Below are 20,070 nucleotides of genomic sequence, written 5' to 3'. Positions count from 1 at the left end.
AGGAGCAAAAGTATAAACAGGACAGGACTGGATTGCCTGCTCCCATGTCAGGTCTCCTAGCAGCTTCTGATGCCAAGCTGTTCTTACAACTTGAAACAATGAGCACAGGGAGACAAACTTTGATCCAAAGTCGGATTGTTCATGGAGCTGGGAAAATCTCTACATTTCTGGATGATTGCAGAGAAGTCTTGAGTACTAATGGTGAGAGCATCTTTAACACGCTCCACAGACAAATCACTCCTGATTTCTGGTTTCCTTTGCTTCCATCTTTTACTAATGGATCGTCTGGCCTATTTTGGGTCCCTCCAATGCAATTTTTTCCTCTCTGTAAAACCCTTTCTCTTAGTAGTCTAGAATGTCTCTCTTTTAAATTATCCAAGCCACTAATCTTGTTGTTTCTTCATCTTGAAAAAAATAAAAACATTTTTAGCAGCATTGTTTAGTCAACATCTAGAGTCTGTGTTCTAGCATATCTCTTATTTCAGACAGGACCAGAATGTAGGATCCCATAGGTTTCTTTCATTTATTTTTTGTTTATGTGGTTCTGGAGGAATCGAACCCAGGGCTTCATGCATGCTAGGCAAGCACTCTACCACTAAGCCACATTTCAGCCCTGAAGCCCATAGATTTCTTCCTAAATTGCTATTCACAACTTTTCTTTTCTAGTATCTAAGGTCTCTCAGTGCCTTATCAGAGCTTTGCACTGCTTTCTCATTCTCCTTCCAGACAGTTGCCATATCACTGGGAACTTTTCAACCTATGTGATGAACTCTTCTATTTCAGGTCTTCATAATCCCTGGCTCTCCTCAACTCCTAGGAAATCCCTTCTCTGCAAGGCCCCCTTCCCAACCTGATCTTTGAAATCTGTCCTCTCTAGGATCTTGCAGCTGATTTTCCTCTCAGCTCACAGCAGCTCCTGTCCTTGCATTTCTTCAGGCTCTTGGTCCCACTGAGACTAAGCTTCTCATCATTGTCATCATCCATCATTCTACCTTACAGCTTGTAAACACCCTCTCATCACTTCTCTCAGTCTTCATCTTCTTTGTCCAGTGGCCTCTGAAGTCAGTCACTTGAGTGCCATGATTAATTCTTGTCCTTGCTTCTCGTGCCCTTTTTGGTTGCTTATTACTCCCTACCAATTTGATTGCTTAATTGTGTGGGGGACTGTTTAGAATTTTCATGGAAAGTCAAAGAATTTAGATCCTGAACACAATCATCCTGTCATGGTCTTGTTTGTGTCACTTCCTGTTTCCCAAGCAATTGTGTTTGTGGTTTGTTTGTTGTTTGGTCTAAGCAGATGATTGTGCCTTCTTCTTACCAATGGAAACCACTTGGCGCTGACATCCTCAACAGCTCCCTCAACACCTAGAAATCTCTTCCAGTTCTAGATACTGATACTTTGTAGGTAACATTATTTAGTCAACATCTACAATGTATGTTCCAACAAGTATCTTAACTTTAGACATAGGCCAGGATGTAGAAATCCACAGATTTCTGTCCAGAACCAGGACAGGGGCTGTTCTCTGAGCTAAAAACTGGCCCATAGCTGGGCGCCAGGGCTCATTCCTGTAATCCTAGCTACTCAGGAGGCAGAAAGCTAAGCATCCTGGTTTGAAGCCAGTGGGCAGAAAAGTACCCATGAGACACTTGTCTTAATTTGCTACTTGAAAACTGGTAGTGGAGCTGTAGCTCTAAGTGGTGGAGCACCAGCCTTGATCAAAAAAGAGCTCAAGAGTGGCTGGGAATATGGTAGAATACTTGCCTCACATACATGAAGCCCTGGGTTTGATTCCTCAGTACCACATATATAGAAAAAGCCAGAAGTGGTGCTGTGGCTCTAGTGGTAGAGTGCTAGCCTTGAGCCAGGGACAGTGCTCAGACTCTGAGTTCAAGCCCCAGGACTGGCAAAAAAAAATAAAAATAAAAAAAGCTCATGGACAGGTCCTGAATTGAAGCCCCACAACTGACAAAAACAAAACAAAGGCTGGGAATGTGGTTTAGTAGTAGAGGTTTTCCTAGCATGCACGAGGCCCTGGGTTTGATATCTTAGCACCATATACACAGAAAAAGCTGGAAGTAGCACTGTGCTCAAGTGGCAGAGTGCTAGCCTTGATAAAATAAATAAATAAATAAAAGAAGCCAGGGATAATGCTCACACCCTGAGTTCAAGCCCCAGGACTGGCAAAAAAAAAAAAAAAATGGAGCCTGAAGTTAAACACTGGTGGCTCACACCTGTAATCCTAGCTACTCAGGAAGCTGAGATCTGAGGGGTGCAATTGCAAGACATCCTGAGCAGGAAAGTCCATGAGATTCTTATCTCCAACTAATCATTAAAAACATTAAAAAAAAAAAAAAAGCTGGGACGTGGACTTGTGATATGACACTAGCCTTGAGCATAAAAGCTCAGGGACAGTGCCCAGGCCCTGAGTTCAAGGTCCAGGTGCAACACACACGCACACACACACACACACACACGCCCTTGAAATTCATAGCTGCTTCTTTGGACTTGGCTACCAATGTCCACTCACCCCCTTTCCCTTACACTGGGGCTACCCTTCACCAATCTTCTTGTGCTCAACTCTGAGCATTTTTTTTTTCTTCCTCTGATCTCTGTCATTGGGCCACATACTGCAAACTCCCTCTGGCCTTTCACCCATATTTATATACGCACACTCCTATTCTTTCCATCTCTGTCCCACTCTCATCTCTATAATTCCCTTTACTTTTAAAATGTAGCTCCAGTCAGGAGCTGGTGGCTCACGCCTGTAATCCTAGTTACTCAGGAAGCTGAGATCTGAGAATTACAGTTCAAAGCCAGCTCAGGCAGAAAAGTCTATGAGACTCTTAGCTAATAAATAAGTAAATAAGTAAATAAATAAATAGCCAGAAGTGGAGCTGTGATTCTGTGGTAGAGCACTAGCTTTGAGGTAAAAAGCTGTGAGGGAGGGCAAGGCCCTAAATTCAAGCCACAGTACTAGCATAAAAACAAAAAAAAAATCAAACAAACAAAAAAGAAACATAAACTTTGGTGTGAAAGGAGTAGTAAAAAGAGCAATTGAGAGAGAAGCAGAGACAGAGGTAGAGAAAAAAATCAGAGGCAGAAAGAGAGAGAGAGAGAGAGAGAGAGAGAGAGAGAGAGAGAGAGAGAGAGAGAGAGGCAGAGACAGAGAATTTGCAGAAGAGACCCCAAGGGAGCCCGAGCTGCTGCTAAATTTCAGTTGCAGTTGTCAGATCTAAAGAAAACATTGGAGAAAATGTCTCCTGAAGGGGATCTACGGATTGTTCTGTTCTGAGCAGGCTGCTGAGGGGTGGACGGTGGCCAGCTGGCAGGGCCTCAGACGCCTGGTACCATGCGCCAGCTACTGAGCTCATTTGCTCCAGCTAAGTCATTTTACAGGCAGCCTGCCCTCAAGATTAGCACAAGGCTTCATGCAGATGTTTGGGAGGGAGGGAGAACAAGGTAGTATCAGAGGGAAAGAAGCAGCATGGCTTTCATTTTTAAGGTTGAGCCCCAGGACTTCTTGGGGGTCTGATGAAATGGAATGCCTGAAGAGTTATGAACACCTAACCAGATAGTAGATATGATGTGATGACCTGGGATGTAGCCATAGTGCTATCTTGATTTCAGGGAGGGAAAGTGAGGCACTTTGGGGTTAACTGGCCTGTACAAGAATTGCAGAACCATTGGAGCTCTGAGCTCTAAGCTCAGCCACGGAGACTAAGAAATTCATGATTCACAACAGTGACCAAGAGCAGCCTGCATCTCAGAAAGGACATAATATAATGGTGGTCAGTTTGGGGCCTTTCCATGTCTAGCCCTGCATGCCCATCTCCTCCTTCCACAGTTGATGAAGGCCCTTGGTGGCCCTATGGGTCACCTAATATTTAAACTATTTCCAATCCCAGGTATGTATTCCTGACTATGAATGCTATTCTCATTGAACCTGCCCATGAAAAGAATGCCTCTCAACAGTAGAAGAGAGAGAACACAGGCCCAGAGGATCTGGGTCTCCCATGTCATTAACTGTCCAAAGGCATTGGTGGCTCACACCTGTAATCCTAGCTACTCAGGAGGCTGAGATCTGAAGATCAAGATTCAAAGCCATCCTGGGTAGACAAATTCCTGGGACACTTATCTCCAATTAACCAGCAAAAAGCAAACAAAAAAACTAGAAATAGAGCTGTGGCTCAAGTAGTAGAGCACCAGCATTGAATGGGGAAAAAGAAAGCCAAGCAAGAACAAGAGGCCTTGGGCGCAAGCCTCAGTACAAGAAGAAGCCAGGGAGGAGGTGAAGGTAGGAAGGAAAGGAATAGTTATTTAACATTTCCAGGTTTAAGTAAAAAAGAAAAGATGATTAGTCAAAGTATATTCTGAAGATATTCTTGGCTTCACTATAATATAACCTATTTCTTGGATCTGTAGGATGAGATAGAAGATCCAGGAAAGTATTTTATTGGTTTATCATGCAGTTTTATGATACTACAGTGATAATCCTTTCTTTTTCCCCTGTTGGGATTTTTTTGTTCCTGTTACTTGAGACGGTCTCACTGTGCAGCCCAAACTAGCCTTGAATTCAGATCCTCCGTACCTCAGCCTGCTGAAGGGCTGAAATGACAGAAGTGTGCCACCACACACACCCAGCTCCTATTACCTTGCTAAAGGGGATTCTAAAGGCCCAAAGAACAGGTTGAGATAGGCTTCTCTGTGAGATGAAACACCTCATATTTAAGATATGTTTGTGTTTGTCTATATCTCATAAATTAAGTGTTTCTCTATTCATTTTAAGGAGAAAAGTGGAGGCTAGGAACCTCAGCCTTCCTGCGTGGTCCCTATCAGGCCACCTACAAGACCAGCTCAGCTCTCCAGGTTGGAGATATCTCTGACACCACAGAGATGATTATTGCCTGTTTTCATCTGTGGCTGCTGTCAGTAGCAAAGTCTGGTGGTCTCTAGCTCTTAAATCCCTTTGCATGCTTTGATAAGGATGAGATAAGCAGATGGGGTTATTCTATGCAGTTCAACTCTGTGGGATGAAGAAGACCTCACTCATTTCTCAACTACAGCTCTGGAGCACAATTTGTGCTCCAAATGTCCCTCCTCTTCCTGTGTTAGGGCACAGCCTTTCAATATGCAGCTACATTAATATTTTTCCTGAACAATTACAATCTCCTCCCTTTGTCTCTGTCTCTGTCTCTGTCTCTCTCTGTCTCTGTCTCTCTCTGTCTTTCTGTCTCTCTCTCTCTCTTTCTCTGGCAATACTTTAGCTTTAACTTATGGCTTAGCACATTCTTGCTTTGCTTACTCAGCTGGCACTCTACCACTTGAACCATACTAGCAGCCCTGCTTTTTGCTAGTTATTTTGGAAATTGAGTCATAGGAACTATTCTGCTCAGGTTGACTTGGATTCTCAAATTTCAGCCTCCTGAGTAGCTAGGATTACAGGCCTGAGGTATCAGCACCTACCACTTCTCTTTTTCAAATTGGGGATAGAGTTTTTAATTAACATCATCATCATCAAAGAACATCAGAAGAGCATGTCTTCTGTTTTCCCATGGAGATAAGAAGTGGTGATTGGCATGGTGCAAAGAAAGGAAATTCATCTTAGTCAATGAATAGAAGCAGAAGGCAGTGGTGGATCACTGAGTATAAAGAACAGATGTTAACTTGCTATCTGCACCATCATCACCACTATTCACAATCCTGCTTGTCACTCATGATCAGCACGTTGGCTATATGAGTTAGGCATTAGCAGTATGCAACTCAACCTTTCCATCATATGATAGTAGCAGTGGGTAAGCCTTCCGTCAAAGCAGCAAGCAGATCATGAGGGTTTTTTTTAAACCTAATTCCTTGTCAAAACCCATTCAGGGAGCCAGGTGCTGTGGCTCATGCCTGTAATCCTAGCTACTCAGGAGGCTGAAATCTGAGGATTGTGGTCTGAAGCTAGCCCAAGCAGGAAAGTCTGTGAAAATCATATCTCCAATTAAGCAGCAAAAAGTAGGAAGTAGAGGCATGGTTCAAAATGTCAGTCCATGAGATTTTTTGGGGGGGAAAATGGCCTCCCAGTGCACATATTCAGGGCTCAGGTGATAGCATAAAGACATGGTAATCTGACCATTTTTCTTGGTACCAGCATTGGTGCTTGAACTCCAGGGCCAAGGCAATCTCCCTTACTAATGCTCTTAGCTTATTTGCCCAAGACTGGCACTTTACCATTTACGTCATACTCCTACTTGCAGCTTTTTGCTGGTTAATTGGAGATAACAATTTCACAGACTTTCCTACCTGGACTGGTTTCAGGTTTCAAACCTTGATCCTCAGATCTGAGCCTCCTGAATAGCTAGAATAATAGGAGTGAGCTACCGGCACCCAGCATCCTGTCCTAAATTTCATAGTTTCATGTTGAATCTAATATTCTGAATTATCAGGGATTTGGGGACTACTGGGCACCTCATATTTTTTTCAGGAAAAGTTTTCAAATAGCTTTGCTTTATCCACACAGCACCCATCCAGACTTTCTGTATAAACACCAAGATTGCAACCTAGAAATAACATTTGTTAGAAGTGCCTCTAATCACACCATTTGTACAGATGTGTGGCCCTCCCCCACCCCCAGAAGCATAAGTTTTCTAAGATACAACCTCACCTCTACCACAAGAGTCATAGCTGGTGTAGTCTTGTCCACCTGACAGCTGCCCCCTTGCAGGAGAGAGAAAGTGAGCATTGCCTTCTTTTTGTTGTTGTTGTTCTTTGTCATGGGGTTTGAACTCAGATCCTGGCCACTGAGCTTTTTTTCTCAAGGCTAGCACTCTACCACTTTGAGCCTCAACTCCATTTCAGTTTTTCTGGTGACTAATTGGAAGGAAGGGTCTCATGTACTTCCTTACCTGGGCTGGCTCCAAACCACAATCCTCAGACATCAGCCTCCCAAGTAGCTAGGGTTACAGGCGTGAACCATCAGTGCCCAGCTGAGCATCGCTTTCTTTATGTGCTGTGTCTGAAATAGATGAGAGTATAAATTGTGTTTTAAGCTAGCCAGCACTAGTTTTAAACCACCCCCATTTTTCACCTAAGAAATAAGAGTTACACATCTCAGTACATGTTTTCCTTGCCTTGTTTTCCCATAACACATCCTGGACAGCCATACCCTGACTCAAGCTCACCTTAGTTTAATTATTGTAAACATTAAGAACCACAGGCACTGGTGGCTCATATCTCTAATCCTAGCTACTCAGGAGGCTGAGCTCTTAAGGATCATGGTTTAAAGTCAGCCCAGGCAGGAAAGTCCATGAGACTCTTATCTCCAGTTAACCAGTAAAAAGCCAGAAGTGGAGCTGTGGGTCAGGTGACAGTGCCTAGGACCTGAGTTCAAGTCCAAGGACTGGCACACAGGCATGCACAGACATAAACATACACACAGACACACACACACACACACATGCGTGTGCGGAAGAACCACAAGCAGAGCTTTGTGATGGGTTGCAGCTGCAAAGAACTGAAGTTACACTTGGGCTTAGCTGGGTGCTCAGGATCAGAACAGGGCATGCCGTGAGGACACATCTCAGATGGAGACCTAGCAGACAGAAGCAACCTGAGTTATAGCACCTGTGGCTCTCTGGCTGAAAAAGAAGATAGAAATCAAAAGAATGAGCTGGTGTTTAGGTGCCAACTGGGTGAGGGTGAAGTCACCTCTCTCTAGGCAGCTTTAGAGTGGTACTCTAGGATCTGATTCTCAGTCCCTTCCCCCGTAAGGGTCCCTAAGGCTAATAGCACCCTTACCACCCTGTCTTCCCTTCTTCTACAAATCTCACCACTCTGTGTAGTGACTTCTAGTCAAAAACATATTTATAGCCAAATACTGGTGGCTCACACCTGTAATCCTAGCTGCTCAGGAGGCTGAGGTTAAGGATTGAGATTCAAAGCTAGACAAGACACGAAAGTCTGTGGGACTCTTATCTCCAATTAACCACCAAATAACCAGAAGTAGAACTGTGGCTCAAATGGTAGAGCACTAGCTTTGAACAAAAAAGCTAGGGACAGCACCCAGGTCCCTGAGTTCAAGCCCCATGACAAGTAAAAAATATATCTAGCACTGAGGTCAAATGAATGAGGGTTCCAGAAAACAAAATCCAGGGAACACTTTAATTGATCCCCTTCCTACCAGTTTCATGCTCCTAATCTTGTCTCAAAGCCAAAATTGAAGGAATCTACTCTCCAGCTTCCATTTCTGTTCAGAATTTTCCTCCTTTCCTCTGCTTTTCTTCAAAGCTTCTCAATTACCTAACACTGAACTTTCACCCCACAGTTTGTTCTCTTCTGCAAAACCCTCTCTCTCCATGACTTCCCAAACCATCCAGATTCAACCTGCCAGGAACAAGAAAATCCTACTGAACACTGTCTCCTGCAGGGACAGATCTCAGAAGGTGAAGCTATGGGGACTGCTGTTCACACACAGCATGGGCAGGAAAGTTGTGACACTCTTGTCTCCAATTACCAGCCAAAAAGCTGGAAGTAGAGTTGTAGTTCAAGAAGTAGAGTGCTGTCTGTCCTTAAGTAAAAAATACAGGTGGGAGAGAAGCTCTGAGTTCAAGTCCCTGAATTCAGGCCCCATTAATGGCACACACACACACACACACACACACACACACACACACACGTGCATGCGCGCACACACACATGCATACATACACAGAACAAAAACAGAAAAAAAACCAATAACCTATTCATCCATTTGTGACTTCTGTTTCTTTCAGGCAACTATGGTCCTGAGCTCTGCACACTTCTGGTTGGGATTATTTCTGGTTCCTACTGCATGTCTGTTGGAAGATGTGGCATGGAGAGCGTAAGTGGAAAAATGAAGCAGTAACCCAAGGTCTTTCTTATTCATTCTTGCTATTTATCCTCACAAGAATCTTGCCAAAGGGTACCAAGAGCTACAGAATTCTGAAGAACCAGTATCCTGCCAGTTCCCAAAGAAACATTTGTTCTTGTTTTATTTAAAATTTTAAACTTTAGTCATCTTGAAAATAGAGACAAGCTAGACACCAGTGGCTCACACATAATCCTAGCTACTCAGGGGACTGAGAACTGAGAATCAAGGTTCAAAAGCCAGCCTGGGTAGGAAAGTCCTTGAGATTCTTCTCTCAAATTAATCAGCAAGAAGCCAGAAGTAGGAGTGCGCATCAAAAGCTAGAATGCCAGCCCTGAGCAAAAAAACTAAGGGACAGCATCTAAGCCCTGAGTTCAAGCAAAATGTATCAAGATAACATAAATTTTCATTATAATCAAGAACAAAAGGAAGAAATTGCTCCAAATAAGAAGATACTGGTTTTTAGTTTGAGTAGACCCACTTTCTCCTATAGGTAGCTGCCAACTTTCCCCCAAATTAAGACTTTGGCTTTACTTTGAGCAGCATCAATTATTTCAGAGCCCTGAGATAGAGAATTGTGACTTTAATCTAAACTTTCCAGAAAAAGACATTAGATTTCATTTTTACCTCTCCATTCTTCCCATACCATGAGAATTATTCTTGCCTGACAGTTAAGGATATGTTTTGAAAAAGTCTTCATTTCGGCATTCTCTTGACACCTAATGATAACTCACACAGGGAAAGAGGGATGGGGGAAGGGTTTATAGCATATCTTTATGCTTATTTTTCTTATGCTCACTAAAGTTTTCCACTATTACTAAAAATTAAATAATTTTAATTTCTTTAATTTTCCCTCAATTTCATTTTATCTGCTAAATCTGTGTTTTATAAATGACAGGATAGAAACTCTTGGAAAGGAAGGACTGACTACAGCCAGGAAAGATATGTTCTCAATCTAATTGATGTACTGTAAGCAAGTATTCTTTTATTATTTGCTCTTTGAACCAGCAGACCTAATTGGTGTGTGATCTGTTTATTTTCTAGCTGAACTGCTCCAATTTTGCAAAGAACAGTTTGTTTTAGATAAATACAGCATGACTTTAGCCACTACCAATGACTTTTTTTCTAATTAAGAAATAGAAACATGCTGATAAATTCATTTCAGACCAACTTAATTCAGCTCTCCTTAATTAATGTCATGAAAACATTAATTTGAGACTACTTTTGCCAAATGAAACTTCCACAAAAATTATCTCTCTTTCATTTCAAAGATATTGGAGCCAGAGTGCTGGTGGCTCATGCTAGTAATCCTAGCTACTTATGAGGTTGAGATCTGAGAATCGTGTTTCAAAGCCAGACTACAGACTAGGCAGGAAAGTCCATGAAGACTCTTTATCTCCAGTTAACCACCAAAAAGCTGAAAGTGGAGCTGTGGATCAAGTGATAGCAGAAAGAAAGAAAGAAAGAAAGAAAGAAAGAAAGAAAGAAAGAAAGAAAGAAAGAAAGAAAGAGAAAGAAAGAAAGAAAGAAAGAAAGAAAGAAAGAAAGAAAGAAAGAAGGAAGGAAGGAAGGAAGGAAGGAAGGAAGGAAGGAAGGAAAGAGAGAGGGAGGGAAGGAGGGAGGGAGGAAAGGAAAGGAAAGAAAGAAGGAAGGAAAGAAGGAAGGAAGGAAGGAAAGAGAAAGAGAGAGAGGGAGGGAAGGAGGGAGGGAGGGAGGAAAGAAGGAAGGAAGGAAGGAAGGAAAGAAGGAAGGAAGGAAAGAAAGAGAGAGGGAGGGAAGGAGGGAGGGAGGGAAGGAGGGAGGGAGGGAGAGAGGAAAGGAAAGGAAAGAAGGAAGGAAGGAGAGAAAAGAGAGAGGGAGGGAAGGAGGGAGGGAGGAAAGGAAAGGAAAGAAAGAAGGAAGGAAAGAAGGAAGGAAGGAAGGAAGGAAGGAGAGAAAAAGAGAGGGAGGGAGGGAGGGAGGGAGGAAAGGAAAGGAAAGAAAGAAGGAAGGAAGGAAAGAAGAAGGAAGGAAGGAAGGAAGGAAAGAAAGAAAGAAAGAAAGAAAGAAAGAAAGAAAGAAAGAAAGAAAGAAAGAAAGAAAGAAAGAAAGAAAGAAAGAAAAGCTTGGGGACAGTACCCAGAACCTAGTTCAAGCCCCAGGATTGGCACAAGAAAAAATAAAAAGGAGGCTGAGATGTGAGATGTGAGGTTTGCGGTTCAAGGCCAGCCCAGGAAGAAAAAGTCTATGATACTCTTAACTTCAATTAACCAGCCAAAAACTTGGAAATGGAACTGTGGCTCAAGTGGTAGAGCACCACCCTTGAGCAAAATAGCTAAGGGACAGTGCCCCAATACTGGAACCAAATCAAGAAAAAGAGAGACTTAAAGAAGATGTTGGTAGCTTAGGAAAACTCTGTTTGTTCTCTGAATCTTTTCCAAGTATGTTCCAAAGCCAAGGTCCCTATCACTATGAAGCAAATTACTCCCTCCAACAAGCTTTTATTTAGATCCTGTTTGTAGGAGGGGCTCTATAAAATTAGCACCATTTACATGTTAACAAGGAGAAATCAGATGACACTGCTTCCAGCTTGAACATATGGAAAGAATAAAAAAGTCCCTTCCTTTCCAAGGAGCTTGCCAGCTGGGCAGAAGCCTGGCCGCAGGGGCCTTGCACAGTCAGGGAGAGAGCAGGGTTCATTTGGGGCTGTATGTCATGCCAGTACATCACAGGGACAACCTCTGCCACTGCAGGGTGGCCCAGACACTTTTCCCAAGAGTTACATCTTGGCTCTGGGCTGAGCCGGAAGGAGCCCTGCTGGCTTTCAGAAGTGCTTCCTGAAGTGCATTTTGTCTGATTTTATGTGGAGGAGCATGGAGAATCACATACGTGAATGCTACTCCTCTGGAGTGGGATGCTCAAAGCATATACCAAGTAGCTATATTTACTGACAAAACTTAAAAATTATATTTAAGTAGTCATAAACTTTTTTTTTTTTTGGAAAAAAGTTTCAAAGGGTCTTATTGATTAGCTGACCTGGATCTCTCAGTCCTTGTGCCTTAATTTCTCCCTCCCAAATGCTGGGATTGGAGGCATGTACTATCACATTCAATATCATATGCCCTCTTTTGGGAAGGCTTTTGAATTCCAGCATAGGGCAGGCCTGCCTTGTCAAGTAGATTTCAAGGAGCATCTAAGAAATGCTTCATCTTTGGGCATTTTTTTCACCCCCTCTCTTTGCCCAGTTTCTCGCTTCCATTTCAGAACCCAGGCTGCTAAAAGAGTAAGAAAAGAAGCACTGAATGAGGTAATTCAGTCACTTTTTCCATAAAGTCTGTCAACTTTCTGGATGAAGATCTGTTATTAGACTGTCTTAAGTCAGTTGATTTGGAACACCATTATTTTAAAAGCCTGCTCTATTATTCTGCTCACTAAAATTTCTATGAAGGACTAAAGTACCCTATATTATACTAAAATAATTTTTATATATGATCCCTGGCTAATGAGTAGTCTTATTAGATGCAAGAAGTATAAATTATCCAGAACTATTTTAACAACCTTTGGCTTATAGTTGTCTAATATGTCTACATGTGACAGCATGCTTAGGTAAGTTGGCATTTATAAATTTTCATCTAGTAGAAACGTGTTAGTATTGCTTTATAAAACAAAAACATCAGGTGTCAGTGGTTTATGTCTGTAATCCTAACCACTCAGGAGGCTGAGATCTGAGGACTGTGGTACAAAACCAACCCAAGTACGAGTCTGTAAGACTTTTTTCTCCAGTTAACTACCAAAATACCAGAAGTGGAGCTGTGGCTCAAGTGGTGGAGTTCTAGCCTTGAACAAAGAAGCTCAGGGACAGTTCCCAGGCCTTGAATTCAAGCCCCAGCACCACAGCACCACACACACACACACACACACACACACACACACACACACACACACACACATACACACACACACACACACACACACAACGAATACAAAACTCAAGGCCACTGAGCACAAAAGATCGTTTTCTTTTATCAAACTGTGTATCTCTTGTCTTTTACCAGGCCCCCTAATTCTGCAATGACATCATTTCCTTTGTCTAATCCCAGATAGGCAGTTACATGGTAATAAAAGGCAATAGGCAATTTCTCTAGACAAATGGACTTTGATTTATTTTTAAGTTTCTAACCAAAGTAATTTCTCTGGAAACATATTGTATTTCCATTTTCATCCATGGATAGAATATAACATTTCCTTTGGACTTGCTATCCTGGCATCTAAAAGGAATTCTGAAACAAAAAGATGGGAAAAGTTAGAGTCTGACCCAACTTACTTTTTCAAAAATCCTTACGAAGACATGAAAGTAGAAGGAGTCTATTTGGGAGGAGAAAAGGATTGGAAGGAAAAGGGTGAAAATGATTTCAAGTATGTTCTATGTAGTTATGAAAATATTACAAAAGAAATACGTTTTATTTATTTGTTTTTGTATAGGTACTGGGGCTCAAACTCAGGGTCTCAGAGTCTCAAACTCAGAGTGCTGCCCCTTAGCCTTTTCTGTCAAGGCTAATATTCTACTGCTTGAGCCACAGCTCCACTTCTGGCTTTCTTTTTGCTGGATAAGATTCTCACAAACTTTTCTGCCTGGGCTGGCTATGAACCTCAGTCCTCAGATCTCAGCCTCCTTGAGTAGCTAGGATTACAAGTGTGAGCCATCAGCACTTGGCTGACAAAAGAGATTTTTTTTTTTTTTTTTGCCAGTCGTGGGGCTTGGACTCAGGGACTGAGTACTGTCCCTGGCTTCTTTTTGCTCAAGGCTAGCACTCTTGAGCCACAGTGCCACTTCTGGCTTTTTTCTATATATGTGGTGCTGAAGAATCAAACCCAGGGCTTCATGTATATGAGGCAAGTACTCTTGCCACTAGACCATATTCCCAGCCCCAAAAGAGATTTTTATACTCATTTTTCTCAGGCTTTTTAGATAAAGCTGCTTGAGAAAAGAGTTGGAAAATGCTGACTTTCTTTCTACTCAAGTGTTTTGTACAGAAAAAGGAGCTGAATTCTTCCCAAAGTGGCAGGCGAGGACTCTATAATAACCACGGAGTTTCTCAAGTTAACTCACAAGAGCCAGCCAATTTGGAAATGCTATCGAATTGCTCTGATAACTCTTGGATATGGGTGCATTTGCACCCTTTTGAAAGTATGGAGATGTCTCATAGAGAGACCATTGACCTCTAAGGCTATTTAGTGGCTGAGTAAAAACTGGCAATATCAATGTACAAAATGGCATACTTTTCTTGGCTAAGCTACAGATTTATGGTATTCTGGGATGCCTTCTTAGTGACCTCTGTGTCTCTTTGGCCCTGAAGATAACATTACAAACCATTCTGGAGGTTGACCATCTTATATAGGAAAAAGGTAGGAAGAGGATGGACTGAGACTCCTTCAAACTAACCAGACATATTCCCCTCATTCCTGTATATTTGGGATGACTTTGAGCACAATGAAACATATTACTCAATTGACTTATTACCAGCATAGACCTCTAAGCCAGTGAGATTTTTAAAAAGTTAAAGTTTAGAGCCTACTATATTCAGTGATATTGGACAGTATACATTTGGACATCCTCTTTTTATTTAAACATTCTTTTTGATGGTCCCCTTCCAACAAAATTCTTAGCCATTTTGTTTCATTTATTGTTTCAATGAAAGATTCCACAGTCTCTGCTTTGAACTGTGGGATCTTTATCAATATAGAGTCTGAGAATAGTGTTTGAAGGAAGTAAGGTATGATGTGTGAAAACCTGTGTGGTTTTCTTCTTGTTTACTTTGTGGAGAAGGATGACAGACACACATACCATGTCTCAGTGCTAATGATCCAGTACAGATTAACATGGAGTGCTGGCTGACTTGGCTTTATCTAAATAGGCTTTCTGGCCTTGAAGCAGGAAGGTGAGTGAGGAAAATGAGATTCCAAAGAAACAGCCCACGTCCTCAGAATCTCCCTAGGACACCATTTTCACTTTCATGCAGCACACTCAGTTCTTCGTGTTTGTGGGTATGTTCTAGTACTACAACTTGAACTCAGAGTTTTGTGTTTTCATTCAGCTTTTCCATTCAAATCTGGTGCACTACTACTTTAACCACAGCTCCACTCTAGGCTTTTTTTTTTTTTTTGCTGGTTAGTTGGAAATAGAGTCTCATGGACTCTGTCTTTCTAAGCTGGCTTCAAACCTTGATCCTCAGATCTCAGACCCCTGAGTAGCTAGGATTTTAGGTGTAAACCATGGGTGCCTAGCTGCCATCTTTCTTTGTAATTGGCACTCAGTTGTACATATTTATGAGGTACAAGCTGGTAATGGATTCAGAGCCATGGTTCTAGAAGATCCTAAGAATCAGCCAATTATTTGAACACTGTGAGGTTTTCTTGTTAGATTAACCAGGAAAAAGGGAACAGAGAGCTCTTTTACTGTTCAAGAAGAGCTGGACAGCTGGGCCTGCTTGTAATCCTTGGTACTCAGGAGGCTGAAATCTGAGGATCCACAATAGAAGCTATTCTGGGGAGGAAAGTCTATGAAACTCTTATCTCCAGTTACCTACCAAAAACCAGCCAGAAGTGGAACTGTGGCTCAAATGATAGAATGCTAGACTTGAGCAAAAACAACAACAACAACAAAAAAAAAAACACCTCAGTCCCCAAGCCCTGAGTTCAAGACTGGCACAAAACAAAACAAAATTTTTTAAAAAATGCTGAACATTCAAGCTGAGGTTCCCTTGTGGTAGGAAAAAAATGACTTGCAGGTGGTATTTCCTGTGAGTTGCGTGACTGGGGCCCACATATGTGGGCTTTAATGGCAAGTCATTGCCAGGAAAGGATGAAAAAGCTGTTGACTCCAAACCCAGCCAAGGCAAATGTACCCACCCTAACCCCACCCTTAGTCTGGTAATAGCTCCTTCCACAGTACAGGAGGAGGGTCTAAAGCACTTTCCAAATTCTAAAGTGTAAAGTTTTAGGACCAGCTGGGCACTGGTGACTGGTGCATGTAATCCTAACAACTCTGGAGGCTGAAACTGAAGGTTGTGGTTCAAAGCCAGCCTACCATAGAAGTCTGTGAGACTCTTATCTTTAATTAACCACTGAAGATATGGAAGTAGAACTGTGGCTCAAGTGGTACTAGCCTTAAGCAAGAATAACTCTGGGGGCTGGGGATATGGCCTAGTGGCAAGAGTGCCTGCCTCATATACATGAGGCCATGGGTTCGATTCCCCAGCACCACATATACAGAAAATGGCCAGAAGTGGCGCTGTGGCTCAAGTGGCAGAGTGCTAGCCTTGAGCAAGAAGAAGCCAGGGACAGTGCTCAGGCCCTGAGTCCAAGCCCCAGGACTGGCCAAAAAAAAAGAATAACTCTGGAACACCACCCAGGCTCTTAGTTCAAGCCCAGGACTGGCACCAAAAAACAAAAACAAACTGAAATCTGTAGACCTCCCCCAGCCTGGGCAGCAGAAAAGTCTGAGAGACTCTTACCTCCAATTAACTACCCAAAAGCCGTAAGTGGAGATATGGATCAAATGATAGAGCATTAGCTTTGACCTTAAAACATAAGAGATAGTGTCCCTTTCAGTTTCCTAGTTCTAATACCTGTATACACTGTTTCCAATGAACTCAGATAAGATGCAGAGATAGTGCAGGTACAACCACAGGAAGGGGATACAAGAGGATCATCAATAATAGAAGCTACGGTTTCACATCACATGTTGAAAGTAATTACAACAGTGATAAAACAGTCGTTTCCATAACATGGAGTTCATTTCACTTAGCATAATCTTTTGTGTTCATAAGGGTATAGCTATTGGGCTCTTGTGATCCTCTGCTGTGACTAGCCTAAACCTGTGCTAATTATTCCCTATGAGGGAGACCATAGAGTCCATGTTTCTTTGGGTCTGGCTCACTTCACTTAGTATAATTTTTTCGGAATACCAAAATCAAGAGACACAGGGTAAAAAAGACAAACAATTACAAAAGCAATACTTGCAAACTGTTCAGTGTAAATCTACTGAACAACTCATAGGGGGAAAGGGAAAGGGGGAGGGGGAGGGGGGAATGAGGGAGGAGGTAACAAGTACAAGAAATGTATCCAATGCCTAATGTATGAAACTGTAACCGCTCTGGATATCAGTTTGACAATTAAAAAAAAAGAGAGAGAGATAGTGTCCAAGTTCTGAGTATAAGTCCCCATAATGGCAGGAAAGACAGGGGGGAAGGAAGTGGGGAGAGAATAAGAGAAGGAAGGAGAGAGAAAGAGAAGAGAGAAAGAAAAAGAAGAAAAAAAAGAAAAAAGGAGAAAGGCAGGGAGGAAGGAAGGGAGGGAGGGATGGAGGCAGAGAGAAGGGAGGGAGAAAGAAAAACACCAGCACCAGTTCCTAGGTTTTCACTGACCTCATGATTCTTGGCCTAATTAGCTAGATCCTGAGCCAAATCCACCGATCTCTGTCTCTTTAGAGGAATGACCTTGACATTCAAGGTTTGGGTGTCATCTGTGGTTCTCCAATGATTCCGGCTGTGGAGGCAGAACTTGTGTTGTCTGTAAAGACCATGAATAGCCCACTATGTCTAAGCCTCACCCAGTGGACCCCCAGGTGTGGTAGAAGAGGGCAGGCAGCCATTCTTCACAGGTCCATCAAAGTCACATGCCATATTTTTTTTTCTGCCTTGTCCTCCTGATGCAGGGCCAAGCACACTTGCAAGAAGACATTGCTGGAGGAAGTGCAGGAGCTGGAAACCAAGTCCAGAGTGATGGGAAGGGCAATGCTGCGGGACAGCAATGGGAAGAGGTAGGCACCTGCCCCCAACTGTGTAATGGACACCCACTTTCCTGGGCCTCTCTGCATATCTCCTGCCTATATTTCTTCTCCCTGTCTTGAGTTTGGAACTTTTTGGTTATATCATTTAAGTTACACTCTCTCAGCAGCCATATAGAATCTGACTTTCTCAGGCAACCCCAAGTTTCTTTGGGGGTAGAGGGGTTGGATGTGAACAAAACATGCAGAAAATTGATGTCCTAACAATATTATCTTATAGCTGAAGAATTCAGGATTAAAGAGGATCTACAAAATAGGTATTTGGGGCTGGGAATGTGGCTTAGGGGTAGAGTGCTTGCCTAGCATGCATGAAGACTTGGGTTTGATTCCTCAGCACCACAGCAACAGAAACAGCCAGAAGTGGCACTGTGGCTCAAGTGATAGAGTGCTAGCCTTGAGCAAAAAGAAGCCAGGGACAGTGCTCAGGCCTTGAGTCCAAGCCCCAGGACTAGCAAAAAAAAAAAGGAAAGAAGGAAGGAAGAAAGGAAGGAAGGAAGGAAGGAAGGAAGGAAGGAAGGAAGGAAGGAAGGAAGGAAGGAAGGAAGCCAGTAGGGATATGGAATCTCTAGAATATTCTGAGTGGTGCTCTCTTAAGTGCTTTGAGAGAAATCTGTAACTAAGTATTAATGAAACAAAGATCTAGAAGTTGAGTACATCTAAAGACTTTGTTTGGCTTTATTTTGTCTTTATTTGGACCTTTCTTTTTCTTAGTTGTGGGGCTTGAACTCAGGGCCTAGTAGGTGCTTTTGCTTAAGGTGAGTGACCTACCACTATGAGCCACAACTCTACTTCCTGTTTTCTGATGATTAACTGGAGTTAAGAGCCTCAGGGACTTTCCTGCCTGGGCTGGCTTTGAACCACAGTCCTCAGATCTCAACCTCCTGAGTAGCTAGGATTACAGGCGTGAGTCACCAGTGTCTGTCTTTTTTTTTTTGGTGGTGATACTGGAGTGTGAACTCAGGGCCTTATACTGGCTAAGTTGGTGCTCTACCACTTGAGTCATGCCCTCCAGTTTAAACATTGTGTGGGGAGGGGGGTGTTGGTACTAGGGCTTGAACTCAGCACTTTACACTCCTACTTAGCGTTTTTATTCAAGACTGATGGTCTATCACTACTACTACTTCTAGCTTTTTGCTGGTGGTTAACTGAAAATAAGAGTCTCTGAGTAGCTAGGACTACATCAGGCTAAGTGTGAATTCTACCTGAGCTACTGCCCCTAGGCAAGATAATCATATAATGAGACTGTCTCTTCATTGGTCATGGAAGGCTAATACTATATATTTTTTTAAGTTGGGAAGTTGGAGATAGGATGCATGAAACAATATATACAGGATAGCACACTTCTTGTGACAACAAATCTAGCCAGCCAGGGAGTCCTGGTATTGAAATGGAATCATAACTCTCATCCTTGAAAGAAAACTTGAACTTTATCTTTGCTTGTTAACAAAAAAAAAGCATTTATTTATTACTGGGGATGGAACTCAATAAGCACTGTACCACTGAACTATATCCTCATACTTTGGTATTTTGAAACAGAGTCTTACTCTGTAGCCCAAGCTGGCCTTGAACTCAGGATCCTCCTGCCTCAAGTGCTCCTCCCAAGTGCTAGGATTGTCCAGCTGTTACTTGTTTCATATATGTGTTTTGTTTTGTTCTAGGATGCTGGAATAACCAGGGGTTCATACATGCTGGACAAATATTAACACTGAGAACACACCCCAATTATAACTGTAATTTGAGAATATAACTTTTAAAACCCACTTATCAAAATTCACTTTCAAATGTTCAAAGGGCTATCAGATGATGGAGTTCAAATGTGGCTTCCTGCTTACTCTATTTAAAAACCTCTTTCCTATCTTTTTGGTAAGGTGCAGGACCTTATAGGTGGTGCGATCCTGGGTGCTCATGCTTATACATATATGTGTATGAGTGTGTGAGTGGTGTATGCACACTCTATTTGGGTAGCCTTTCCTTTCCTCCTGTGCAGTGCTGGCTTCATTGTGGAGCTGCTGGCCAGAAGATAGCTAGAAACCCCGCCCACCCACCCTCCACTCTCGCTCTTTGCTTCACTCCTTCCAAATTGGCCCAGATTTTCTGGGTGGTCTATGTGCAGACTAGATAATGGTGGCATGTTCCACTCTTCAAGTCAATTTGTGCTGCCTCACAGTCCTTCCTCCCTCCCTCCCTCCCTCCCTTCCTCCTTTTCTTTTTCTTTCTTTCTCTCTTACTCCTTTTCCCTCCCTCCTTTCTTTTCCTTCCTTCCTTCCTTTCCTTCTTTCTTTTCTTTTCTTTCTGTGCTGGTACAAGGGCTTGCACTCAAGGCCTGGGTGCTATCCCCTTTCACTCAAAGCTAACACTCTACTGCTTGAGTCA

The 20,070-nt window shown here is 42.6% G+C and overlaps 1 protein-coding gene across 1 annotated transcript in view; it reads left to right on the top strand.

Moving 5' to 3' along the window:
- Atp8a2 (ATPase phospholipid transporting 8A2) overlaps positions 1–20,070 on the top strand; it is a 412,827-nt gene that overhangs the window by 370,597 nt on the left and 22,160 nt on the right. Inside the window, exons 33-34 of the mRNA XM_048341628.1 lie at positions 8,755–8,843; positions 17,566–17,670. Of these exons, the coding sequence (XP_048197585.1) occupies positions 8,755–8,843; positions 17,566–17,670 (194 nt within the window). The remainder of the gene's footprint in view (positions 1–8,754; positions 8,844–17,565; positions 17,671–20,070) is intronic.

Source organism: Perognathus longimembris, chromosome 3, assembly GCF_023159225.1.
Source record: "Perognathus longimembris pacificus isolate PPM17 chromosome 3, ASM2315922v1, whole genome shotgun sequence".
NCBI lineage: Eukaryota > Metazoa > Chordata > Mammalia > Rodentia > Heteromyidae > Perognathus > Perognathus longimembris.
Note: the sequence above shows the minus strand (reverse complement) of the source record. Positions and strands in the feature narration are given on the sequence as shown.